The sequence below is a fragment of the Rhinolophus ferrumequinum genome, chromosome 15, assembly GCF_004115265.2.
Source record: "Rhinolophus ferrumequinum isolate MPI-CBG mRhiFer1 chromosome 15, mRhiFer1_v1.p, whole genome shotgun sequence".
Classification (NCBI taxonomy): Eukaryota; Metazoa; Chordata; class Mammalia; order Chiroptera; family Rhinolophidae; genus Rhinolophus; species Rhinolophus ferrumequinum.
The window spans coordinates 32,709,140-32,732,643 of record NC_046298.1 but is presented as its reverse complement, the minus strand read 5'-3'; the positions used below and the strand labels follow the sequence as shown (position 1 = coordinate 32,732,643).

Below are 23,504 nucleotides of genomic sequence, written 5' to 3'. Positions count from 1 at the left end.
GAGTCACCAGGGGTGGGAGGTGATGCCACCTTGCCTCCGTAACCACCATCAATACTGCACACGGGCCAGTGCAAGGACGGTGGGCTGGGGCTCTCAACCTAAGTAGCAGCACTGCCCAAAGATCACGGTGGCCTTTCTCAGGCATAACAAGTTATGTGAACCCTGCTCGGCAAGCTCCTCGTGTTTACATATTTTTAAAGCAATGTAAACAATGGACAAGAGCTCAGTGTTGTTTTCCAAACAGCAAGTCAACATCTCGTCCAAGTGATACTGAGCCTGTGTAGGTGGAATGCTGGCAGGGTGGCCCTTCAGTCCGAAGGGGTGATGTGACAACTCGAGCTCTCTCTATAAACTCGCCGTGAACCTCGATTCTTACTCGAGCCCCAAGAAACAGCTTCCTATCGAGCTGCCCTCCGCACCCTGTCCTCTCCTTCCACCAAGGTCACACGATCTGCACCGTGAGGTCTCCCACTGGCACCTCGGCGTCCAGGCCCTGCCCAGCCTCTCGAATCACAGGCTGGGGGGCAGGGCCCAGAAGCAAGGGGGCTTCTGACACTCACACACCTGTACGAGGAGCACCTCACCACGTCCAAACCCTGTGCTTTGCCCCGGTGCTCATCCTCCTTCCAAATGGCACACATTAGAGAGCCTCACAGTTCCAGCAACAATCGAGAAAACACACCAGCAGGCTGGAGCTGTGACATTCCATCTACAGGAATGTAGGAAACACACATACAAAGGCAGGTATCTTCCCTCAGGGGCTGTGTCCTCACTGGGCCGACCATCAGGAAGTAAGCTCAGTGTCCCACTGCCACCCTGCTCCCTGCTGACGCCTGCCTACAGATGAAAGCCCAGCCTCAGTGCTAAACAGATGGACTTTTGGAAATGTAACCAGAATATTCTGGAGGATGAAAGATGTCATTTTAAACTCCTACAGTAGTTATTATTTCAGTAATTGTTTCAGGGAATACTGTCCGTCCATCCCCCCACCCCCCCAAAAAAACAGCAAATCAGTCTAAAAATTAACTTTCCTTATTTTCCGTCCCTTATCACTCCAGAAAATAATGGCTTACAGTTCTCTGGTAACACAGGAAATTATCCAGAAACTTTATTTCAAGCAAATATCTTAAGATTTTAAAAGGCATTTTAAATAACCCATTTATAATTTATTCATTCCTGACTTGACTTATATGCCCTGGGAACTGCAGTTGTGTGGTCATCTCGCAAGCAAGAAGTCCAGGCTAGGTGGTTAACAAACAGAGGTTGCAGCAATTCTGACCAACCCAGAGGTGAAAAATCATTGCTATGGGAACGGGGGACCCATCCCAGAGGGGAGAGAGGACCAGGGCTCCACCATCACCATCCGTGGGGCTCTGGGGAGCACCTCTGAGCCCCTTGGCAAGAAGAGGCTCACCAGGGACGCTGGGTGCGCATTTCGCACCCAGGTCATGCTGGGTGCACCGGCTGACTCAGCTCTGCTCCCCTGCAGCCCTAGCTCACCTCCAACTTGGAGCCGGAGCCCAGTCTGGATCCCTGCTTCTCACCAGTGACAATGAATCATGTCTTTCAAATGGAAAACAAGACAGAGTACTTGCCCACATAAATATTTGAGAAATTTGAGAAATTCGCCTTTTGACAATTCAGAAAGGACGTATTTATTTTACTAAAATCACTTGGTCCAGTTTTGGCATCTGAAACAATGGACAGATTCTAGTAGCTTTATTTGAAAACTACCAGATTATAAGAAAAATAAACTTGCTTTCTATTACAATCATTTAAATATTCAATGAAATTAACTGGCACTTCTAAAAAAACCTATTGTAATGAAAACCCTTCAGCAGTGACTTGAAGTTTCTTACCATTAAAACAGCTGAGAATACACATATTTGTTTTGAGGTTCTATTTTGGTGCCAGGAAAACGAAATGAAAAGGAGGACCACGTTCTCGTGGTCATCAAGTTTAAACCAAGAAACACAACCAGCTGCTGTTATGCTTCCTTCCCCTCTTGTTGACATACATGCACACGTACATACGCACATACGTTCTCCTGAGATCATGACGCACACTCCTGCCAACAATACCAGTCAGCCTTGGTTCCCAGTCACTCTGCCATCCCAGGGCCTAGACTGAAACAAATCTCTCTTCCCAGGACGAGCGCTAACCGTGTGAAACAAAGATAAGGCAGTATTTACTCAGCACCTACTATGCGCTGGGACTTCACATGCATTATTGCAACTCTGGGGCTCTCTGCTAAGCAAGCATGGATGCTGAACTGACTCGATACATAAACAGCAAAACCCACGTCTGTGGACAGCAGCTCTGCACACATCTTGTGCATGAATGAGCTCATAAAGGGCAAGGCTGGACAGTCTAGAAGGTTACCAGTCACTCCAAATGCCATCTCGCACCAGTCAAGCCTAACTTGCCACCTCGGCTCTTTCCAAAACCAAAGTGGTTTGCCCGTGGTGTCCCTCTCCCGCCCCACAAGTCCTCTCAGAGTCGGGAACTCTGAAGGGAAAGGCCAAGGGAGCAGGGGCCCACTTCCTGCAAACGTGTTGCTTGGACACACCTGTGGGTTCCGGTTCTGCCACCTCTGCTCCCAGAACGCCCCCACCCTCGCTGAGGGCTGCCTGTAGCAGCTGGTCCGGTAGCTATCACAGAGACGACATAGTCAGTTATTTGCAGCCATGAGAAGTGCCTAGAGGATAGAGTGCCCAAAGGATAACAAACAAACCAAAAGAGGGCAATACTTTATGATTCACTAAATGCTGCACAGTTGTTTCAGGACTCGGAACATGGGGTCAATTCTACAACACAATGAACTTCACTTCAATTTAGTTCCTCAAGGTCAGCCTCCATCGTCTCCAGGGAAGTCTTCAGGGAACAGATTCAGGGCATGAGGTGGTGTCAGCTTGTATTTCCCATCTGTCCCCCAAATTAACTTTCCTTTGGCTTTTGTAAAGGCCTGCTCAAACTGTTCACGAATTTTAAAAGCAACAGACTGCACAAAATGGAAGAAATGGTTTCAAACATGAAAGGTAATACAGGATAAACCCACACCGAATACACTGCCAGTGTCCTGAACCCTTTCAGGCTGCATTACTGTATACATACCTCATGGCTCAGAGTGTTTCCAAAGCCAGGATGTGGAGTCACCGTAATTGCAAATAATGAACTCCTTCCACTGAAGGTGGAGAGTAAGAATCCTATGTATTACATGAAACATTTTATTGTTGCACTACTTACAATTCTCTGCCCCATAAAAGAATCATGTATTGCGGTATTGCAGGATCCTTGGGGCTATTTTTATTTATGTAAAAATAAAGCTACACTTGTCACAGCATGTCAGCTACGGCTATCTGCTAGCTAAACTTCTATGATGTCATATATAGCTGCTTCAAAAAGATCTTCATCCCAACCATGTTATCAGTGGGTATTTAATAGACTATTCGGGATGAGAAAGGGGGCAGAACGATTAAAAGAAAAGGAAAAAGCATGGCATGTTCTGAACTATGGCATGCCTACACATCAAGACGACAACTGTGAACCCCAGGTGGCTTCCTAACAGGTCGTCCTTCCTATGCAATCAGGATTTGATAACTACGTGAAAGAGAATTTGAGAAATCTGTAAGATTGACATTCTACAAACTACAAATTACAGAGATTTCAACTCAGAAATGGTACATTCTGCTGTTTTCTTTTAAAATAGTTTTCTGGTAGGGGCTATTTTTGCTTTGATTTGCTTTGTTTTGTTTTTTGAGTGAGATGTTTTAGATCAACAATCGTATTATAAAGATTTTACCAGTAACACTGCAACATTTCTTAAAGTGAACACACGATTCCACCATCCTGGAAGTCGTCTGCACACTAGCCACGGCTCGAGCTCCCTGTCACGGCACCACGGATGCCCTGCTGGCTAACGACCATCCGGACGGAGGAAAGGGAGCTCGAGCTAAAGTACAGCCTCAGCGTGTCCTCACCCCACGATGCACGTCCTGCCCTGGCCTCCCTCCGTCCACCCTCTGTGCTTCTGCAGGCGGTGACAGGCTGCAGTTTAAATTATGTGCACAATTCTTCTACTTTTACATTTCTTTGCTATCAGTTAACTCATCTGAATCACAATTATGGTCATTCCCTTCTCTGATATATTCTTGTAAAAGTCCTCAGACTCTCCGCCACGTCCATGAGGAGAAGGCGCAGAGAGAGCCAGGGCCTGACTCACTGCACGACGTCCCCAGGAGAGCAGTCAATGTCACTAAGCGAGAGTGGGGGGACGATTGAAGAGACAAGACATCTCATATCGCAAAAGGACACGTGCAGTCTGAAAAGACACAGATCAGTACGATATTCATTTGTTCCGAACTCTCCAACGTTCAGATCTTTCATGTTTCCCAAAGGAGTCAGGGGTTAGAAGACTGAGAAGCCTGCTCTAGGAGAGTCCTGTCTACACAGCCAGAATGCAGTACGCCACACAGCTACACACACCACAGTGCCCACACTAAAGCCAGCATGCCCAGTGTCTATGGTGGGCAGAATTCTAAGATGGCCCCATGACCTCTGCCCACAATTCTGTCACGAGGCAAAAGGATCCCACAGGTATCACTAAAGCCACTCACCAGCTGACCGTAGGGTGGGGGAGAGTCTCTGGGTGGGCCAATCATGTGAGCCTTATCACAGCAGAATCATCTCTGCTGGTGGCAGAGGGGGACGATGGAGATGTCAGAGGGTCATGGGGACAAGAGAGAGCTCCGCTGTGAGACAGAGGGGCCACAGGGCAAGAACCCGAGCACAGTCCCTGGCCCATAGCCATCAAGAAAACAGGGGCACTGGTCCCAGAACCCCAAGACCCCAAACCTGCCAACACCCTAAATGAGCTTAGAGGCAGATCTTCCCCAGCGCCTCCAGACACAAGCCCAGCATGCTCGAAACCTTGACAGAGGCCCCGTGAGCTCGTGAGCCGGAGCAGAGACATCTGCTCCCCAGACCTATGAGATAATAAACAGTGCTGTAAGATCCACTACGTTAGTGGTGACGTGTCATGCAGCACAGAAAACACAAACGCATCAGTACATGTGAGAGGGAACAACTGGAAAGGGATACGCGGGAGGCCTCTAACGCTTTGCCCTGACACACTTGGGGCTGTGAAGCGGCAGGAGCACACGACACTGCTCAGCGTGCCTTTGGAGGCCGCGGGGCTGGTCGGAGTCACAGAAGCTACTTCCGGAAATGTGTTGGGTCAAACATTAACACAGGGAGTACAAAGTATTTATGAGTCATTTCCAAAATGGGATTAAATCCATGTTCAGGCCAATCACTGGACTGCTCTTTCCCAGCTCTAAATTCTAGGTTTTTGAAACCCAAGTGCTCCTCCATCCATGCTTGAGCTGCGCCCAAAACCCAGTGTTCACATACCTCTCCTCTGACCCTCACTCCACGGTGCTCCCAGCTCACACTTCAAATGTTTCAATGAAACATCACCTTCCCCACGTCCCTTTTCTATACCAGACAATCTCTGGAGCAAACGTCATTAACTCTGGAGTGAAAGGACGAGCCCGGGAAGAAGGACTGCAGCTTTTTCAGTGATGGACGAGGTGCCGGAGGTGAGGACCAGGGGAGCCCGCAGGCTGGGGAGAGACCAGGCCAGGAATGAGCAGAAGGAGGCTTTTCAAAACACACCCTGCTGGGCCAGTCCTCCCAGAACTGGATCACACGGCACTTAGAATTTGGCACCAATTTCTGAGCCCTTATACATGAAGGTGTTTACAGTCTGACTGTGAACCCCATTCCCACGTGACACTTCCAGTGAGTGTCGGTAACACTCTACCCCTCCAACCAACCTATAAAAACTGACGGTCCGCCTTTCTGGTTTTAGACACAGTTAACTTTGTACCTGCAGCCCAAATATCCACGGGTACTGGGGAGTCATGTGACATCTCTAAGCTATAAACAGACTGATAACCTGTGGTTTTCAACCGGCAATTCAAGATGGTTGAGTTACATATAGGACTGTGATACAGGAAAAGGGAAAAAAACAGACGGTTTTTGGTACTGAAGCCAATTCTTTCCCCACCAATATGAGCACATTCCACAGAAACTGCAGGACCAAACCACTGACTGACAGCCAAGGCCACCTACTCAGGCCGGGATGCCACCAGCTGGGAGGGCAAGTCCTCGACTGCAGGGCAGGGCCAGACCAGACGGGCCTCTTTCCCTGTGAATTCCTGCCTGCTGAGCAGGAATGGCATCGTGAGCTCAACCACGACTAAGGCAGGTGTGAAAGGGTGCCTTGGCATAAAGGAGGGGGAACCACTGGGCACAGACAGGGTGGCCCTAATCAGTATCACAGGTCCATTGTGAAACTCAGCATGAGACATTGAAATGGTGTCACCTTCCCAGGCACTGTTCTGGATCGCCCTGCCCTGCCAGCCCCCTTTCTCAGATCTAGGATACGCTTAGCATTCACTATAGGGTCATGCTCAAATATCCACTGACATTCTTATACTAGTTTCCAGTTTCTCTTTATTAACTTCATTTTATTGTGGTCGCTAACCTCTTTGTAATCCTATTCTGAGTAGCATCCAATTGATGATGGCTGATACAATGTGTTTTAATGTTACCACACAAAAAAATGTATGCGAAAATATTTTATATATAAAATAAACTACGGAAATAAATTCACAAGAAATGTTCTTCTGCTAAATGTCCCTCTTTGTGTATATACGGCTCATGTTTTGTGAACACAGCAATTTGTATCCATCTTATTTTGGAGCCTCTGGCACCATGTACATCCTGGAGAAAATGTCCATCTTCCTGTTACTGTGACTCACCACCCCCACAAAATGAACTGCTTCTCCCAGACTGCACTTCGCCACCCCCACTGAGCACATCACAGATAGTTACCGTACAAATCAGTAAGTATACTGACTGGGCTTTGGAACACTCACGAAGACAACCTCTGATATTCATTCAATTATACCTGAAGCACAACTCCTCCCCACTAAAATTAAGTACCCAACATTTTATTTGTAGGATTAGTCAAGTTTTGTAAGAATTATCAAATGCGTAATAAACAGCAGGAACTTAAACTCTTCATTAAGACTCTAAATCCCTTCATTAATGAACAGATCCCATTTTTGGTCCCTTTTCTTGCTAATTTGTTTCTCTAACTCAACTAGCCCGCTTAATCTTTGAAGGATTATACCCCCACACTTTCAGTACTTAACCCAGAAGTACACAAAGACCAAAACCTCCAAGGGAAGACAGGAACAAGAACTAAGGAATAAGTTTATTGCTCACTGCTCTCAACAGTTAGCATTTCTTTCTTATGTAGTTTATGCCATAGACGGAACTGCCTAAGCAAAATACTGGGATAAAATGATCCAGTACCTTCGCAGAATAATACAGTCACTCCAAATTTGATATAAAACTGCATGTCAATTCATGCAAACCGTGTGGAATTCTTCAGAAGTAACCATTTTGAAACCTGTGGTTTTCCAAAACTTCAGGCACTGAAACAATTTTATAAGAAGATAAGATCAATCTGTCTTGTTGCAGCTCTAGGCTCTTATCAGGAATTAAAATGACTCAATCTAAAGATGAGCTTATGGCCCTTTAGCACTTTGCATATTAATAATGCTTCTCTAATATAAACTAGCTGACTTGACATTCTCTCCAGTTGAGCAAGCTGTTCTAGTCTTGGGGGAAGACGCAACAGGGAAACAGCTAATCCAATTCTCAGTGCATTCATAAATCTCACAGAAATGTTTAACAGATGATGCCACTACAGGTCGATAGTAAATCTGAGACAAGAGACATTAATGGATTAGCTCTTTTTCCAACATTACATACACAGCAGTCACTTAAAGATGACTCCCACCTTCCCCAAACCACCGTGCCAACTAAGGCAGCTCAACTTCAGTTCTCATAACACTGAAACGGCTGGGGGAGACGTTCCAAGGACAGTGTCAGTAAAACAGATCTTTTACAAAATGTTTCTCCTAATGGTAAAATAGAATGGTCCTGAATGATAACCTCTTCTGCAAAATAAAACAAAATTTAAAATCAGAAAAATTCCTCTAATTTGCCCCAATCCTAACAACCTGTGTTGTACATCAGTCACGTTTAACAGAAGCAATTAGTTTTAAAAGTGGTTATAAAACTTTGCTCAAAGCCTCTGCTAAAGAAAAATGTTTTACACAAAGTGTATCATCTCACATTTAAATAATTTAGAATCAGATACAAAAGAACCCATATTTTTTCTTACAGATCTTAATAATACTAATAAAAGCTCAAATTTTGATTCCTTTTTGCTCATTTTAGTGTCAATCTGCGGTTTCCCCCACTGTAGTATATTTCATATTGATCATATTGCATTAAGAAACAAACATTTAAAAGTTAAAATTTTTTGCATTTATGATAACCCCAGACTTTCCCAAAATTATGAAATGTTATGTCTCTAAGCTGATGCAATTAAAACCAAACAAATGGTCGGCCTAAAGTGGGTAGCCAGATCTGGTGGGTATTTACCCAAAATCAACATGAAAAAAGAGAAAGAACAATTAGTTTTTGCTGCAATTGTTGCAAATGTGATTTCATGTAATATCCATGAGGATGAAATCAGCAGCATCCCTCTTTTCCTCAAATTTAATGTATAAAAAAACTAGTCGCCCGACCCAGCAATTTCACTCCCAGGTATCAATCGACCCAAGAAAAATTAACACATACAGCCACACAGAAACCTATACACAAATGATCACAACCGCACTACACATAACAGTCAGAAAGTGGAAACCAAGGGTCCATCAACAGATGAGTGGATAAATAAAATGCAGTCTATCCATACGCTAGAATATTATTCAGCCATAAAAAGGAATGAAATACTGAAGACTGCTACAACATGGATGACATCGTATGATTCCATTTATACAAAACGTCCACAGTAGCTAAATCCATAGAGACAGAAAGCAGATTAGTGGTTGCCAGGGACTGGGGGGAGGAAGAATTGGGAGTAACTACTATGGAGTTTCTTTTTGAGGTGATGACAATATTCTGGAATTAGATAGTGGTGATGGCTGCATAACTTGGTGAATATACTAAAAACCACTTAAGTGTGTGTTTTAAAATGGTGAATTGTATGGTATGTAAATTAGAACTCAATTTTAAAAAAAGGTTGCCCTAATTCTCTTCTCTTTCCACCTTATTCTGCCATCCCACTCCTAGCAATTTAAGTTAGAGGTGAACAACATTTTGAGGAAACCACTGTTTTCAATGTTTTAGATATGGTGACAAGTCTTTCTAACAGGATGATCTTTACTCAGTAGAAAAATCTACCTTGCGTTTTTAGGAAAAATCAACAACTCAGATGTTGAAGCAGAAAAACCTCACAAGTTTTTCTAGTGAAGGAATTATAGGCTTTTGAACTCTGTAACAATACTAAATTTGTCTGAGTTCTCTCTCCTTTCTCTCCATGCTGTAATAAGTCCTACTTGGGAAGCATTAAGTTAGCCACCAAAGATATGACAAAGGTGCCAGGTGGCAGGAATTCTTTGAAGGGTACACCAGGCTGGCCACACAGACCAAGGGCCAGGTGAGAATACACCTCAGACCCTGGCAGGGGAGAGGAAGGGGGGACAGAAACCCCAGTGTGGGTGAAACGGGTTTACTTAGAGGCTAGCAGCCACACCACACAGTTCCCTCTAAATCTCACTGGAAGAGGTGGCACAGCTCGTGGCGTGGACCGACTTGAATGTGCTATCACCTCTGCGAGTCCACACAAGGCCCTCCTCAGAGAGCCACGGACAGACCTGTCGTCCCAGACAGTACTGCTCGTTACACTACTAGTTATACAAATTACAACTGTCCCTCATAAGAAAGCCGCCAGAAGTTGATTAAGTAAGTGAAACTGACTGACAACGTGTATGGAAATCTGTGTGAATGTGGAAAGATTTCTACTATACAGTGGAAAAAAGTGAGTTATAAAATCATAAATCAGTGTGTGTGTTAACACAGAAAAAAAGCCTGGAAGATTCAGACATCTACAGATGTGGAATTTTCCAGGTTATTTTCACTTTCTTCATCATTTTTATAGTTTGTCACTTTTGAAAAACAATAAACATGTATTACTCTTCCAAAAAGAAGTATGTGTCTGGGGGAACTGTACCTATTGCTATTCGGGCAAAGGAAAGGAAAGGCTTTGCGGGCGCACCTTCTGAGTTCAGGGTGATGAGGGTGACGTTGTTTCCGATGTTCTGACTCCCTGACTGTCCACAGGTGGAAACGGAGTCGCTGGCCTCCGACCCGCTCTCCCCATCCTCGTTGTGGCTGTCTTCTTGTCCCGGCACCTTCACCACGATCGTGTTCTGCCGACGCCCAGGAACCGCACTGAGCGGGGAAACAAAAACACCAGCAAGGTTGTGAGAGCAGCACGGCCGAGACGGGCACTGAGTCACTGCAATGTTCTGGCCTTCCCTTATCAGAGACTAACTTCACACGGAGCAGGGGGTCACAAGTCTTCCCATGCAGCTCCTTCTACTAAGATTAATAGCAATTTAATGCCAGGAAATATAGTCTGGGGTTGAAAGAAACTGTATACAATTTTAGAAGTTTAAAAAACTGTTTATATCATGAAGTAAAATCAACAGCTCACCGCGACTGAAGGCCTAAATGTTGCTTTTCGATCACAGGTATTCCTACAAAGTGTTGACATTTGTGTAAGAGTAACTTTTACGTCAAGGGAAAAGACTAAATTAAGAGGAAGCACGCCTAGAGACTTCCACTGACCCAATCCACTCCATACTTAGACATTCTAGAAATGACTCAGTCGGTGAAAATGCAGTTATCACTCCCAGTTATTCCCACTGACAAAACCCACTAAATTAGGTTTAAAAAGCCAGTCAAGAATCTCCTAGGGGATATGCTCACCACCACCAGGAGCAATGAGATACTACCAGAAAGACAGGACACAGGCCAGCTCCAAAAAGTGCTCAAAAAAAATATCCAGAGATGTGCTACTGGCCTTTTTAATAACCTTCTCAACATCACTTCACGTGGACTGAGAAAGGGGAGAGAAGCACAATTTCTCTGTTTACACATCAAAACGGGTTTCAAATCCTGGCTCTACCCGGAGGAGGGAACTACACTTTCTGGACTTGATTCCGCAGAGGCCTGTTCAAGCTGACCTGGCTCCTAAAGGCTCAGACTCTGACGGCTGACCTGCACCCAGGCCACGCGAGAGGCACGCCTCACCCCGCCTCTTCTCCACTGGCCAGATCTCCCCGGCCTCTGAGCCCGACACCCGGACTTCACCACCTTTTCTCCCTTCGCCCCACACGCCCACCTTCAACGGCACAGCTGGGCTCCCAGAGGCCTGGGCCACAACAATAAAGAAAACAGAACGTAGCTGGAAGAGGAACAATCTGCAAAGGAGACTGAGAGAAAAGGCAAAACAGAACTCTGTGAAGACACGGAAACAAAAACTGCCCTCTTGGAGGCATGTTGTCAGGAAAAGCTGGGCCCAGGCTGCTAGGCAGGGCCACCTGCGGCAGACTGCATGGTCACACAAGGGTGGCAACGATGCCTTTGTGCACTTCCATTTCTGACAAAGGTTACAAACAAAATACCTCAAATGTAAAAGGTGTGAGAAAAAAGCCATCACCTCGAAATGCTTCCACCACTTAGCAAACTTACACGAGGGTGTCCGTTGACCTGACACGCTGCTGGACAGACAGATACCCAGAGGGGAGCAAGCCGTGAACAGGTAAGAGGATAAGGGCTTGACTGAGTGCTGTGAAAACACAGCGCAATGTCCCGATACCACACGCTGCACTAGACACCACACGCTACACTAGACACAACAGTCCCAAACGCCGCCTCTCCCTGAAGCGCTCGCCCTTCTCCAGCTCGTCCGTAGGGACTTGGGCCCGCAGCATGGCACAGCCCTCCCCACCGCCAAGAACTGTGGGCAGCGCCTGTTGTGCTCAACCCACGTGAGGACAGAAATGCCCGACTGTGCCTGGCTCGGAACGCTGATTTGTCCTGGAGGGGACTCATCACGGTGGCAGAGGCAGTGAAAGGTGGGGTTGGTGTTGTGGCTACTGACTTGCTAATGATATTTTCCAGGGAATCCGGTGCCCTGCTGCTCAAGGGGTCTTCCATCTTGGCTACAATGGCGTTCTGCCGATCACTGTTGAGTATTACTGTAGTCTGGGGGACGACGCTAGGGAACAAAAGAATCACAAAGAAAAAGAAGACCTTAAAACAACAACATTCATTGTCAGCGTGCATAAGAGTAATTTAATACAGTCAGCTCCCAATGACCGGCCCTAAGGGAGGGAGGTGGCCCCAAGCAGAAACCACATTTAAAGCAATATACAGTTACCACTGAGCACAGAATAAACTGGAGATGGGGATTTTTTTAATAGAGTTTAACCTTCCTCGTTGTTAGCATTCTCAGTTTGCACAACGGGATAATAATGGTAAAGCTGAGTTAAAAATATTTAAATCTTTATATAGAACATATAAAGATCGAGATATCACAAGTTGTTACTATGCAGTTAATAAGGGTTCTAAAGTAGCATGTTTGCATGAAAAACAGCTTGATATTTTTACTCATCCCATTCCAATGGATTCCTACTTGACAAATCTAGGCTTTCATAACCGCTGTATTTAATCAGCATCATCCCAAAATGTTCATGCTGCTTTGGAAAGAAAAGGGCAATCACAATAGAGGGCCTGTGGGTGGGCCACACGGCACTGATTGCCTCCAGGTTCCTCTGCGAGAGCACGGGAACCACGACCAAAGGGCCTCCGGGTTTCGCTTTGAAGGCAAATGATCACAGGAAAGAAGGGCGCCCTCCCCGGCACCTTCCTCGAGAGGACGCACTCTATGTTCACCAGCAGCCAACAGCCTATCTCAAGGCGCACACTCACTGAGACTTCCCAGTCATTCATCTTCTAGTCCCCAGTGCTTACTGCCTCAGGAAAGTTGAGAGTTTGCTTTATTGTGGAGGTCAGAGTGCCAGAACAAGCACCTGAAACGCACAGCAGTATTACCTGAAAAAAGTGTCATTCTTGGATTTCACACTCCAAGACACAACTCTGCGGAAACATCACCGTGACACAGAAGATTTCACGTGACCAACTGCACATGTGAAAATCCAGCCCACTGTCACTGCCGCACGGCTGTTAACCCCCGGCCAAACATCAGTGCACAAATGGCTCCACTTCCTACCCAAGTAAATGGCAGGACCCCTGGCCTTCGAAAATAAGAGCATGATCAACTGCACATCACTCAAAGGTATATGTTATTTTTTTTCAATTATTCCACTTGTTCTTTGGTGATACCTAAAGTCACCCACCAAACCCTGATGACCTAGCCACAGGTCAGGCTCGCGAGTAACCTAGGTGACCTCTGACTTGGTACTGTGGTCACATACCGGCTGACGATTTCATGCTCCTCATATATCAAAACAGGAGACAAAATAGTTTCCACACATTTGGTATTTCCAAAGTGTATTCCATGGAACACTAGTGAATACACACATACCCCGCCCAAGCCCTCTCATTCCATGAGGGTCTACTGAGAAGAAAGTAGTTCCCTAATGGACATTACCACATTAACGGTCTGAGAAGTCCTGCAAGAAATACAGATTAAAATTTATTCATGCTCATCTGGAAGCTGTTTGACTAAACATACCTTTTTCCCCTGAAGATTCTTATTAAGATCAAGGAAATACTGTTCAGAAGCCAGCTTCAAGCTAGAATAAATGTAGCCCTAGAGGTACCCCAAGGCTTCCAGGAGGTTCCTGGGTGTGGACAGCTCTCAGTGACTCAATTTCCAGATCCTGATTTTCCAGAATGTTCTATTTCCTAAAAAACGATTCTCCTTGGGAGAATGCCTCTAGTCAACGTGTTTGTTCCCTTTCACAAAGCTCTTTTCCCACTTTAAAAGAAAAAAATTACCTCACTCTAATTATACTCAGACGCACTGTCCATCCAGGAAATGAACACCTAAGGTACAAACACGAGGCCAGTCTGAAATACAGCAATGCCTCCACTGACCGACTGGAAAACCCTTCAGTGAGTTACTGCTCCAAAATTCTTCACTTTCAACAAAACTGACAGGATCTAGTTAAATATTCAGCTCACAGATCATCAAAAATAATTTCTGATGATAGACCACTACAATTTTTGGCATGTAACGTAAAGAACTGAGGAACTCCTTCCTTTCCCACATATTTACTTATGGGAACAAAGTTTCTCAGAACTTAAAACTGTAAAAACTAAAAAGAGAAATAGAACCGACGCGAACCCTGTCTCAGTTTAAGCGGTGTCATAATCATCGTGGGGTTGGGAAATTAACTAAAACTAAATCCACATCCATCTCAAAAATACATTCACAATGCTGTGTCATTAAGAATTCATTATAAACGAGTGATAAACATTTGTGTTGTTGTGTTCGACCGTGTACTAACAATTATAATGAGAACTCAATACAGAAGAGCTTTTTTAACCCTTGGGGTCTTCCAGTTACAGGAAATAAACATTTCAGCTTCAATTTCTATCCCTATTTGTGATGCAAAGGAGTGTGACAGCCTGGTTGACAGGATAAAATTTTGTAAGGGAAAAAACGGGAATCAAAGTTCAAAAAACCAAAGGAACAATGCAAAATTTGGCTGTTGAAAGTTTATTCATGGGATTTTTTAAATGGATGACGGTATTTAGATTATAATGAAAACATTTAAAGAGCAATGAATCCGTTTTGTTTTTAAATATCAGTATCACAATATGCCAGAAATTACACCCTTTCTACTAATGCAATTTATGTCAACCTCAAATTGTATTACAAAAGAACGAAAAGAATTTCGTTTTTCAAAAATTATGTAACATCTACCATGTTTCCCCAAAAATAAGACCTAGCAGGACAATCAGCTCTAATGAGTCTTTTGGAGCAAAAATTAATATAAGCCCCAGTCTTATTTTACTATAAGACCATAATATACTACCGGATCTTATATTACTTTTTGCTCCAAAAGATACATTAGAGCTGATTGTCTGACTAGGTCTTACTTTCGGGGAAACAGGGCATATCAGATTAAGAAGAATGAAGTAGTTATCTAAGGGTTGATATGGAAACATTGTCACAATTTTAAGTTTCTTGACTGGCTGAATTACAGCCCCCAGTCATTCAATCAGAAATTCATCTGGGTACTGCTGTGAAGGGATTTTGCAGATGTGATTAAAAGTCTACCTGGTGGATGTTAAGTTATTCAAAAGAAAGATGATGCTGGGTGGGCCTGGCCTAATCAGATGGAACGTTGGAAGGGAGGTTTAGGCTTTCCTGGGCTTGGAGACTCCAAACAGCTCCTGCCAGCTGACCGTGATCTTCCCTTCCTGTCCACCTGATCTATAGACTTCCGACATGCTTTGGCTGCCCCCACCGCCGTGCAGGCCAATCCCATGTGATAAATCTCTCATGGGGGCGCGCGCTCTCTCTCTCTCTCTCTGTCACATGTATCTCCTATTGGTTCTGCTTCTATGGTTGAACCCTGATACATTCTGAAATAATTATAGATCCACAGGAAATTATAAAAGAAGTACATCAAGTCCTGTGTCCCCAGTGGTGACATCCTATAACCTGTGGTTCAACACCAAACGTAGGAAAGTGGAATCGCAACAATGCTGCTAATGAGACTACAGGCCTCGTTCAGGTTTCACCAGTTTGTGCGCACGTGCATGTGGTGTGAGGGCTTCAATGCACCTGACACCTGCATACATCTGCGTGCTGCTCCACTGCCACCCTCCCGTCCCACCCTGTCCCCCAACAACCACTAACCTATTCTCCATCTATAGTTCCAACATTTCGAGAAAGTTACAGGCATGGAAGCATACAGCACATGACCGTTTGAGACCGGCTTTTGGCACTCAGCACAATGTCCCCGAGGTCATCCAAGGGGCAGCACATATCAGCAGCTCACTCTGTGTTGTTGCTGCATGTTTGTCCAGGCGCGAGTGTTTGTTTCCAGGTGTACGGGTTTGTTTAACCTTTCACCCACAGAAGGGCATCTGGGGTGTCTGGAGCTTTGGGACATTACCAATAAAGCTGCCATGGGCATCCATGAAGAGGTTTGTGTGAACAAAAGTTTTCATTTCTCTGGGACAAATGCCCAAGAATGTGATTACTGAGCCATATGGCAAGTCCATGTTTAGCTTTATAAAGTACCGCCAGACTGTGTTCCACAGCGGCTGCACCATTTTACATTCCCACCAGCCATGGAGGCGTGATCCAGTTTCTCCACATCCTCGTCAGCATTTATTTGGTGGTGTCACTATTTTTTTATTTAGCCATTCTGGTAGGTGTGGAGTGATTATCTCACTGTGGTTTTTTTGGCCCATTTTCTAATTGTATTGTTTGTTTATGTACTGTTGAGTTTTGAAGAGTTCTTTATTCTAGATACTAGTCTTTTTGTCAGATAAGTGGTTTGCAAATGTTTTCTCCTAGTCTGTGGCTTGTCTTTTCATCCTCCTAGCGGGTCTTTCACAGAGCATAAGTTTCTTATTTTGGTCAAGTCCAATTTATCGTTTTATGCTGTTGGTGTCAAGTCTAAGAAGTCTTTGCCTAACACCTAAGTTCAAGAATCTTCTCCTGTGTTTTCATCTAAAGGTTTCTGTTTCACATTTACATTTAAATCTGTGATCCATTTTAAATTAATTTCTGTTCAAGTTGTGAGACTCACATTGAGGTTCTTTTCTTTTATTTTGCCTGTGGATGCCCAATTCTTCCAGCACCATTTGTTAAAGGTCTGTCCTTCTTCCATCGAACTGCTTTTGCACCTTTGTCAAACACTAGTTGGGGGCATATTAGTGAGGGTCTATTTCTGGGCTCTCTACTCTGTTCCACTGATCAATTTATCTATCCCTCGGTCATTTTGTTTCTTAAAAACTTTCTTTTGTGTTCAATACATTCCTTCACAATCTTAAATCATTATCTCTACCTTTGTGGTTTAAGCGCCTGTGAAATAAAAACTTAACCAAAATTAAGGAAAAGTAAAGCAGCTAGACCCACAGGCTGTCCTGATTGTTTTAATTCTATTATGCTAATTCACAAGCTGAATATTCTTGCTTAACTCTAAGATTATGCTAATTACACAAGTTGAATACTCTTGTCTAAATACAGCATCATTCAGAAGTAAAACACACCCTAGAGCTTGGCCCAGCGGCCTGGGACGGGGCAGAACAAGGACCATTTAGTGGCTGTGAGTGCAGGACCACACAGACTCCAGCAGGGGCAGTCAGGGCAACGGAACTGCCAAGTACTCCGTGGAAAAGGAGTCCTTCAACCCTGGAAGCCTGAGGGGGCCCTGCAGTACCTTCCCTGCAGAGACGAGCAGCCCACCGCACACACAGGCCAATAACCTGCCCAAGCCACACCGCTGGGAAGTGGCGAAGTTAGATTTGAGCCCGAAGTCCTCAAGCAGCAGGGCCAACAATGTTAACCACCATCAGTAAAGCAGGAGTCTACAGCCCCCAACTTCTGGAATATCAGAAGTTCCTGGGGCAGCGAGGGCCCATTCCCAGACAGCTTGGGCCTTTAAAAAACAAAAACAAAAACAATTCCCCCAGGTGATTCTGATGGGTGCTTCTGGTTTAAAACAACAACACTAAAAATTACACAAACCTATAATAAGAAGCACAAATCTGCTCTGTTCACTGCTTTCCCCACAGCACTCAGCACCTTCTGATCTATTACCCAGTTCACTTATTACAGTTTAGTTTGATAAGTGGCCATCCCTGTACAGGGATCTTTTTGTCTGTTTTGGTCAATAGTGAATCCCAACTGCTTAGCTGAATGCCCAGTACACGGTCAAGCTGTGCATTTAAGACATGAATGAATGAATTCAAGAACAAGCCTCGTATCTGAGCGCAAGCCTCTGGCTGTTGCCTCTAGATTCTTTGGTCGCATGCTGCCAGTCCGACTGCTAAAAGAAAAAAGGCCAAGAATCACAAGCCAGAACAGAATCCTACAAACATGACGCCGAGGACAGCCTAGGACGCTGTCATCCAGTGGAATTCTGGAAGATACTGAGGGTGATCTTGAATCCTGGGGGCTTACCGGTATGAGTCCAGCATGTACCACGAGGCCCGGCCAGTACTAGGCAGTCAGTGAACGACCAGCACTAATATTATTAATTTTTTAAACCTCACAGGGTTGTGGAGGATCAAGAAATACTAAGCACCTACATGTATGATCTCATTCACAGAAAGCCTAGCTTGTGACTTTCATTCTCATTGTACTGATGAAGAAACTGATGCTTAGAAAAGGTACCAATTTGCCCAAGTTCTCACCGTTTATAGGCGACAGAGCCTGGATTTCAAACCAAGTATCTCTCATACTCTTATTAGCCACTTATGAGTCAAGAGCCCAAATAATCCTATTTCAGTTACAGCTACGATTTACTCTTTCAGTGTTCCGGCATTTCAGTTCTTTTGCTTTTAGATACATTTTGAAGGATTTAAAATAAAGTATCTTCAGCTTACAGAGTTGTCATGGCAAACATTTTCCAAGCTGCACTTACAGTGCGGACATTGACTTCTCTTCAGTCTTAGGAAACTGCTTTGTGGCATTACAAGTACCTGTATTACTACTTTAAAACATCAAATTTTCTGCCCCCTTTGCTCATCAGTCATACAAAATGCACTATTATTTAAATGGACACTTAGGGGCTTTATTCAAGTCCATGTAAAAACAAAAAAACAAAAAAACAAAAAACAAAATAAAAGACATCAAAAAATCCTCTCCTTGAAAAATACAGGATTTAAACTATTTTTCACAAGTTTGTATTTGCCACTTTTTTTATTACAAAAGAAAAATTAAAAACGAGTTGGACAAAAGTAGCCTTGGGTTGAACCAGAGGGGCTGGAGCCCATACAGTGGTCTAGCACAGGCAAGGACGTTGTGGGTGGGGGGGGTGGGTACGAGGACACCAGGACAGGACCAGGCAACACTTGCCAGGTCAGTGTCTGATGTGCAGAGACCTCAACAACACGCACATGCAGACCTGGGACAGACAGAGAAGGGTCAGGTGGACCGGAGGCTGCACCCAAGCTCTACAGAAGAACTGGGGGTGTCAGATTGGTGTACTCTTAGAGAATTTTGTAGGAACTCTAACTCAGAATCTGCAAAACCCCTATACAGATTTCAGGGGCTTATAACTGGACTCTGAATGTACATACACATGCATGCAGACACATATACACACACCTCTCACTGTGCACTGACAGAGAAAACCCCTTAGAACCATGATAGTCAAACCAGTTTACTCTTTGGAGCCAGCTCCATCTACCTGAAACACACACATGGCGATTCAGATTTGAGGTTGTTGCTAACTCAGGGGGATGGGCCAACATCAATTAACAAGTCTGCCATGCAAATGGTGGGGTGCGGGGAGGTAAAAGAGTCATGCCTATATCCACCATCCCTACCCAAGAGTTTCAGTGCACTGGGGTTCAACCAAGCAAACACTTCTTAAGTTCCCATGCAGAATGGAGTCCCCTGGGAGAATTAGGTTTGTATAAGCAGCACAGTCCTTCCTTATTTCCAATTCCCAAAGATCAAAGAAAACTTCCACAAGCACCGAAAGCATTTAATCCAAGCAAAAAGCTCATCTAGGAAACAAGCAACCAAGTACCACCAAGTCTGATCCATCATCAACAGTGACACACCTCAAAGAAAAACTCTCAATTAACGAAAGCAAACCAGCAAGAACCTCAAGCAATTTCTTCTGCTTTCTACTTACAGAAAACATGTTGACAGGTTCTTCTAAAACCCCACAGGTATTTGTTCCCTAAGTACCTGTTCTCCCATTGGCTCTTACAGTGCTATTCCTGCACAGCACACAAGAACCTGGGTCACAGTAAAATAAGAAACTATTCAGTTCAGTGTCATGTCCTTACACAAACAGAATTGTTTACCAGTCTTAGAGTTTCAACAAGGGCAGAAATGGAGGTGGGTGGGGGTAGCAATTCTCAGTTAAATAGTCAGATACTCTGAGGTCCCCAAGCCTGAGACAGGCAGGTGGGATGGGGCCCACCATGAGCCCCTGCCCCTTTTCATAGGGTGGTCCTGTCCCTGGGAGCCACTACGCAGCCACGCTACAGTTCCAGGGGGCGTTCTCTGCAAACACTGCCCTGGGACAAGTGCTTGTGGGTGGGATATAAACGGGAGAGAGGTGTGTCTCTCCCAGGCCAGCGTTTTAAGAAGGGGATACGTCTTCTCCAATCTTTCCTTTCCCTGACGGAGGACCCTGAGGCCTTAGGGGACGGCAGAGCACAGATGGAAGGCACCAGCATGAGAGCCACACCAGGAGAGAGCCGTGGGAGGCCCAGAAATGCCCACGTGGCCATGAGCAATCTTCCATGGTGGTGACCCCCAAGTATCGGGGAGTCTTTACCACGCAGTTCATATTACCCCCTCAATACACCAAGCACTCAAATGAAACATTTACTAAAATTTGTTTTCAAATGTTTATTTCTATTGCTTATAGATTAAAGGTTAAGACGTCGTAACAACCAGGATCCAAAAAAATACTCTTAGGGATTGGAATAAATTAGCATTAAAAATGTCTTGCCAATATCTAATGAGATGAGCAAAACGTAAGTATAAAACCAACCCGTCCAACTGCATCAAAGAAATGAGGATAACCTAACACAACTAACTTCAAAAACCAGCTGATTGACAAAGAAGCTCCTGAAGCAGACAGACTCCAGCAGGCTCAGGTTCTAACCTGCACCTCGCCTCACCCCACAGGAGCCATGCTTGTATGGCAACAAATTTCTGTGAATTCAACCCAATAATTCAAATCAGGAGAAGAGCACATTGGTTAGGAATGAGTATTTTTTCTTCTTTCCAAGGAGCTACAGAAATAATTGCTAGTGACAACAAGTGGGAAAGGGAACCCTGAATGACAGCACTGGCTCTCAGGGGGGAGCAGGCCCCCCATCGGCGCACAGAGGAGCAAGAGAACTGCATGTGACTTGCACAGGAACATGCCCTGCGGGCGGGGGACACTCTGAACACTCAAGAAGTCACCTGGTACCCGGTCTAGTCTCTAACACCATTTTCCAATACAGGAAGAAATGGCCGACTCTGGGACGGGGACAGCGAACATACAAGATGAGCCTTGAGCATCTTGTGCCAGAAAGTGAGGAAGAGCTCCGACCAAACAAATCCCACAGTGTTGGGGTCGGGGGTGTCAAAGGCCTCAGGAGCCACCTGAGGGCGCTCCCAATGGCCAAAGCTGGAACAATTAACGCAAGAACATGAAGTAGTACAGATGCTCCTTGACTTACGACAGGGTTACATCCCAATAAACCCACTGTAAGTCAAAAATATCGTAAGTGGAAAATGCACTTAATAGACCTCACCTACCTACCGTGTTTCCCCAAAAATAAGACTTAGCTGGACAATCAGCTCTAATGCATCTTTTGGAGCAAAAATTAATATAAGACCTGGTATTATATTGTATTATATTATATCATGTCATATCATATTATACCCGGAATTATAGTATAGTAAAATAAGACCAGGTCTCATATTAATTTTTGCTCCAAAAGATGCATCAGAGATGAATGTCCGGCTAGGTCTTATTTTCGGGGAAAGAGGGTATACTGAGCACCACAGCTTCGCCCAGCCTGCTTTATACGTACTCAAACACTCACACTGGCCTACCGTTGGGCAAATCATCTAACACAGGGCATCCACTGTGCAGTATTAGTCGCTGACCCCCCGATCGTGCAGCTGACTAGGAGCCACAGCTCGCTGCCGCTGCTCAGCATCACGAGAGACAGTCTCATCCTGCGTGTCACTAGCCCGGGAAAAGATCAAAAGTCAAAACTCGAAGCAGCACTGAATGCACATCGTTTTTGCTCTATTTTGTGAAGTTGAAAAATCGTTAAAAGTCAGACCACCGTAAGTTGGGAACTGTCTGTATTGGACTCTAACCCAAAGTATAAAATAAATATCCATGAGTCCATGCTGATATAAATGACTGACTAAATTCATAAGTGAGGAAGAGGAGACAAAGCTGCCATTAAGAAGAACAAATAGTGTGTGTAGATGCTCCACCTTATAGGAGGCTGAGCAGGACTCCCCATTCCGCAGGTGGGGACCAAGCTAAGTGACATCCTCCCAAAGAGCACAGGATGGAAGGCGTGGCGGGAGGGTAGCAGCCGCACTGCGGAGAAACCTGACACACATCCCTGAGCCGGTGATCCACGTCAACACCAGCAGTGAAAAGTCATGGAGACGGCATACACCCTTGATAAGATGCAAGGGGAGGCACACTTCACCTCTGTGCTCCTCCTCCCCAAAACGCCCAATCCCTCTAATCATGAGAAAGGCACCAGACAAATCCCAACTGAGGGACAGTCTATAAAACACCTGAGCAGCACTGCTCAAAAAGTCATAAAAACAAGAAAAGCCTAAGAACCTATCACAGACCAGAGGAGCCCAAGGAGACACGGCACCCAAATGTCATGTGGACCTGCAGACATTTAAAAGATAACACGGAACATTATAAAAATACTACGCTAATATAGTCTAGAATTTAGATGAAAAGGAAAAACCATTTGAGAGATACAAACTAAACAACACTGACTCAAGGAGGCCTACATTTATCAAAGTTCTATATTTATTAAAGAAATTGAATTCATAACTAAAACCTAAACTCAGATGGCTTCACTGGCAAATTCTATCAAGTATTTAAGACAGAAATATAGAAACGCTTTCAGAAAATGAGAGATGACTTCCCAGCTCACTTTTTGAAGCTAGCATTATCCTGATAACAAAACAGAGACGTTATGTCAAAAAGAAAACTACAGACTAATACACCCCATAAACACAGATGCAAAAACCCTTAACTAAAGATTAGCAAATCAAACCAAGAAACTATATAAAAAGCGGTAAAACACTGTGATCAAGTCAGGTATATTACAACAAATGCAAAGTTAGTTTAGCGTTCGAAATCCATCAGTGTTAAGGCACTGTAACAACAGCATCAACAAGAAAAACCGTAAGATCATCTCAAGTAGATACACGAAAAGCATGTGAAAATTCAATGCCTACTCATGATAAAAACTCTCACGAAATAAGGAAAAGAAGGGAACTTTTCTGACCTAACAAAGAGCATCTATGAAAACTTTATAGCTAACATCATACTTAATGGTGAAAGACTGGATGCTATCACCCAGAGATCAGAAATAGGGCACAAATGTAAAAAATAATACACTGAAATGGAGACCCTAGACAGTGCAGCAAAGTAAGATACAGAAATTTAATAGGAAGTAAAACTCTTTATTTAAAAACAATATGACCATGTACACTTTGAAAAAAAATCCCCACAGAAAAGCTCCCTAAAACAAGTGAATTTAGCAATGATACAGGATAATGGTCAGTATATAAAAACCTGCTGTACTTCTACACATGCCAATGAACAACTGGATAGTGAAAT

The 23,504-nt window shown here is 44.4% G+C and overlaps 1 protein-coding gene across 10 annotated transcripts in view; it reads right to left on the bottom strand.

Annotated features, from left to right (window-relative positions):
- The window catches only part of BANP (BTG3 associated nuclear protein), a 133,905-nt gene that overhangs the window by 69,298 nt on the left and 41,103 nt on the right, over positions 1-23,504 (bottom strand). For 8 of the 10 annotated variants that reach the window (XR_004425181.1, XR_004425182.1, XM_033128960.1 and 5 more), the window contains 2 exons: positions 12,098-12,214; positions 10,205-10,380 (listed from right to left, as the gene is read on the bottom strand). Coding sequence is in view for 8 of the 10 variants with exons in the window: in XM_033128960.1 (XP_032984851.1) it covers positions 10,205-10,380; positions 12,098-12,214 (293 nt within the window). In the remaining 2 variants the exon portion in view is untranslated. The remainder of the gene's footprint in view (positions 1-10,204; positions 10,381-12,097; positions 12,215-23,504) is intronic. The other 2 variants (XM_033128965.1, XM_033128966.1) reach the window with 1 other exon arrangement.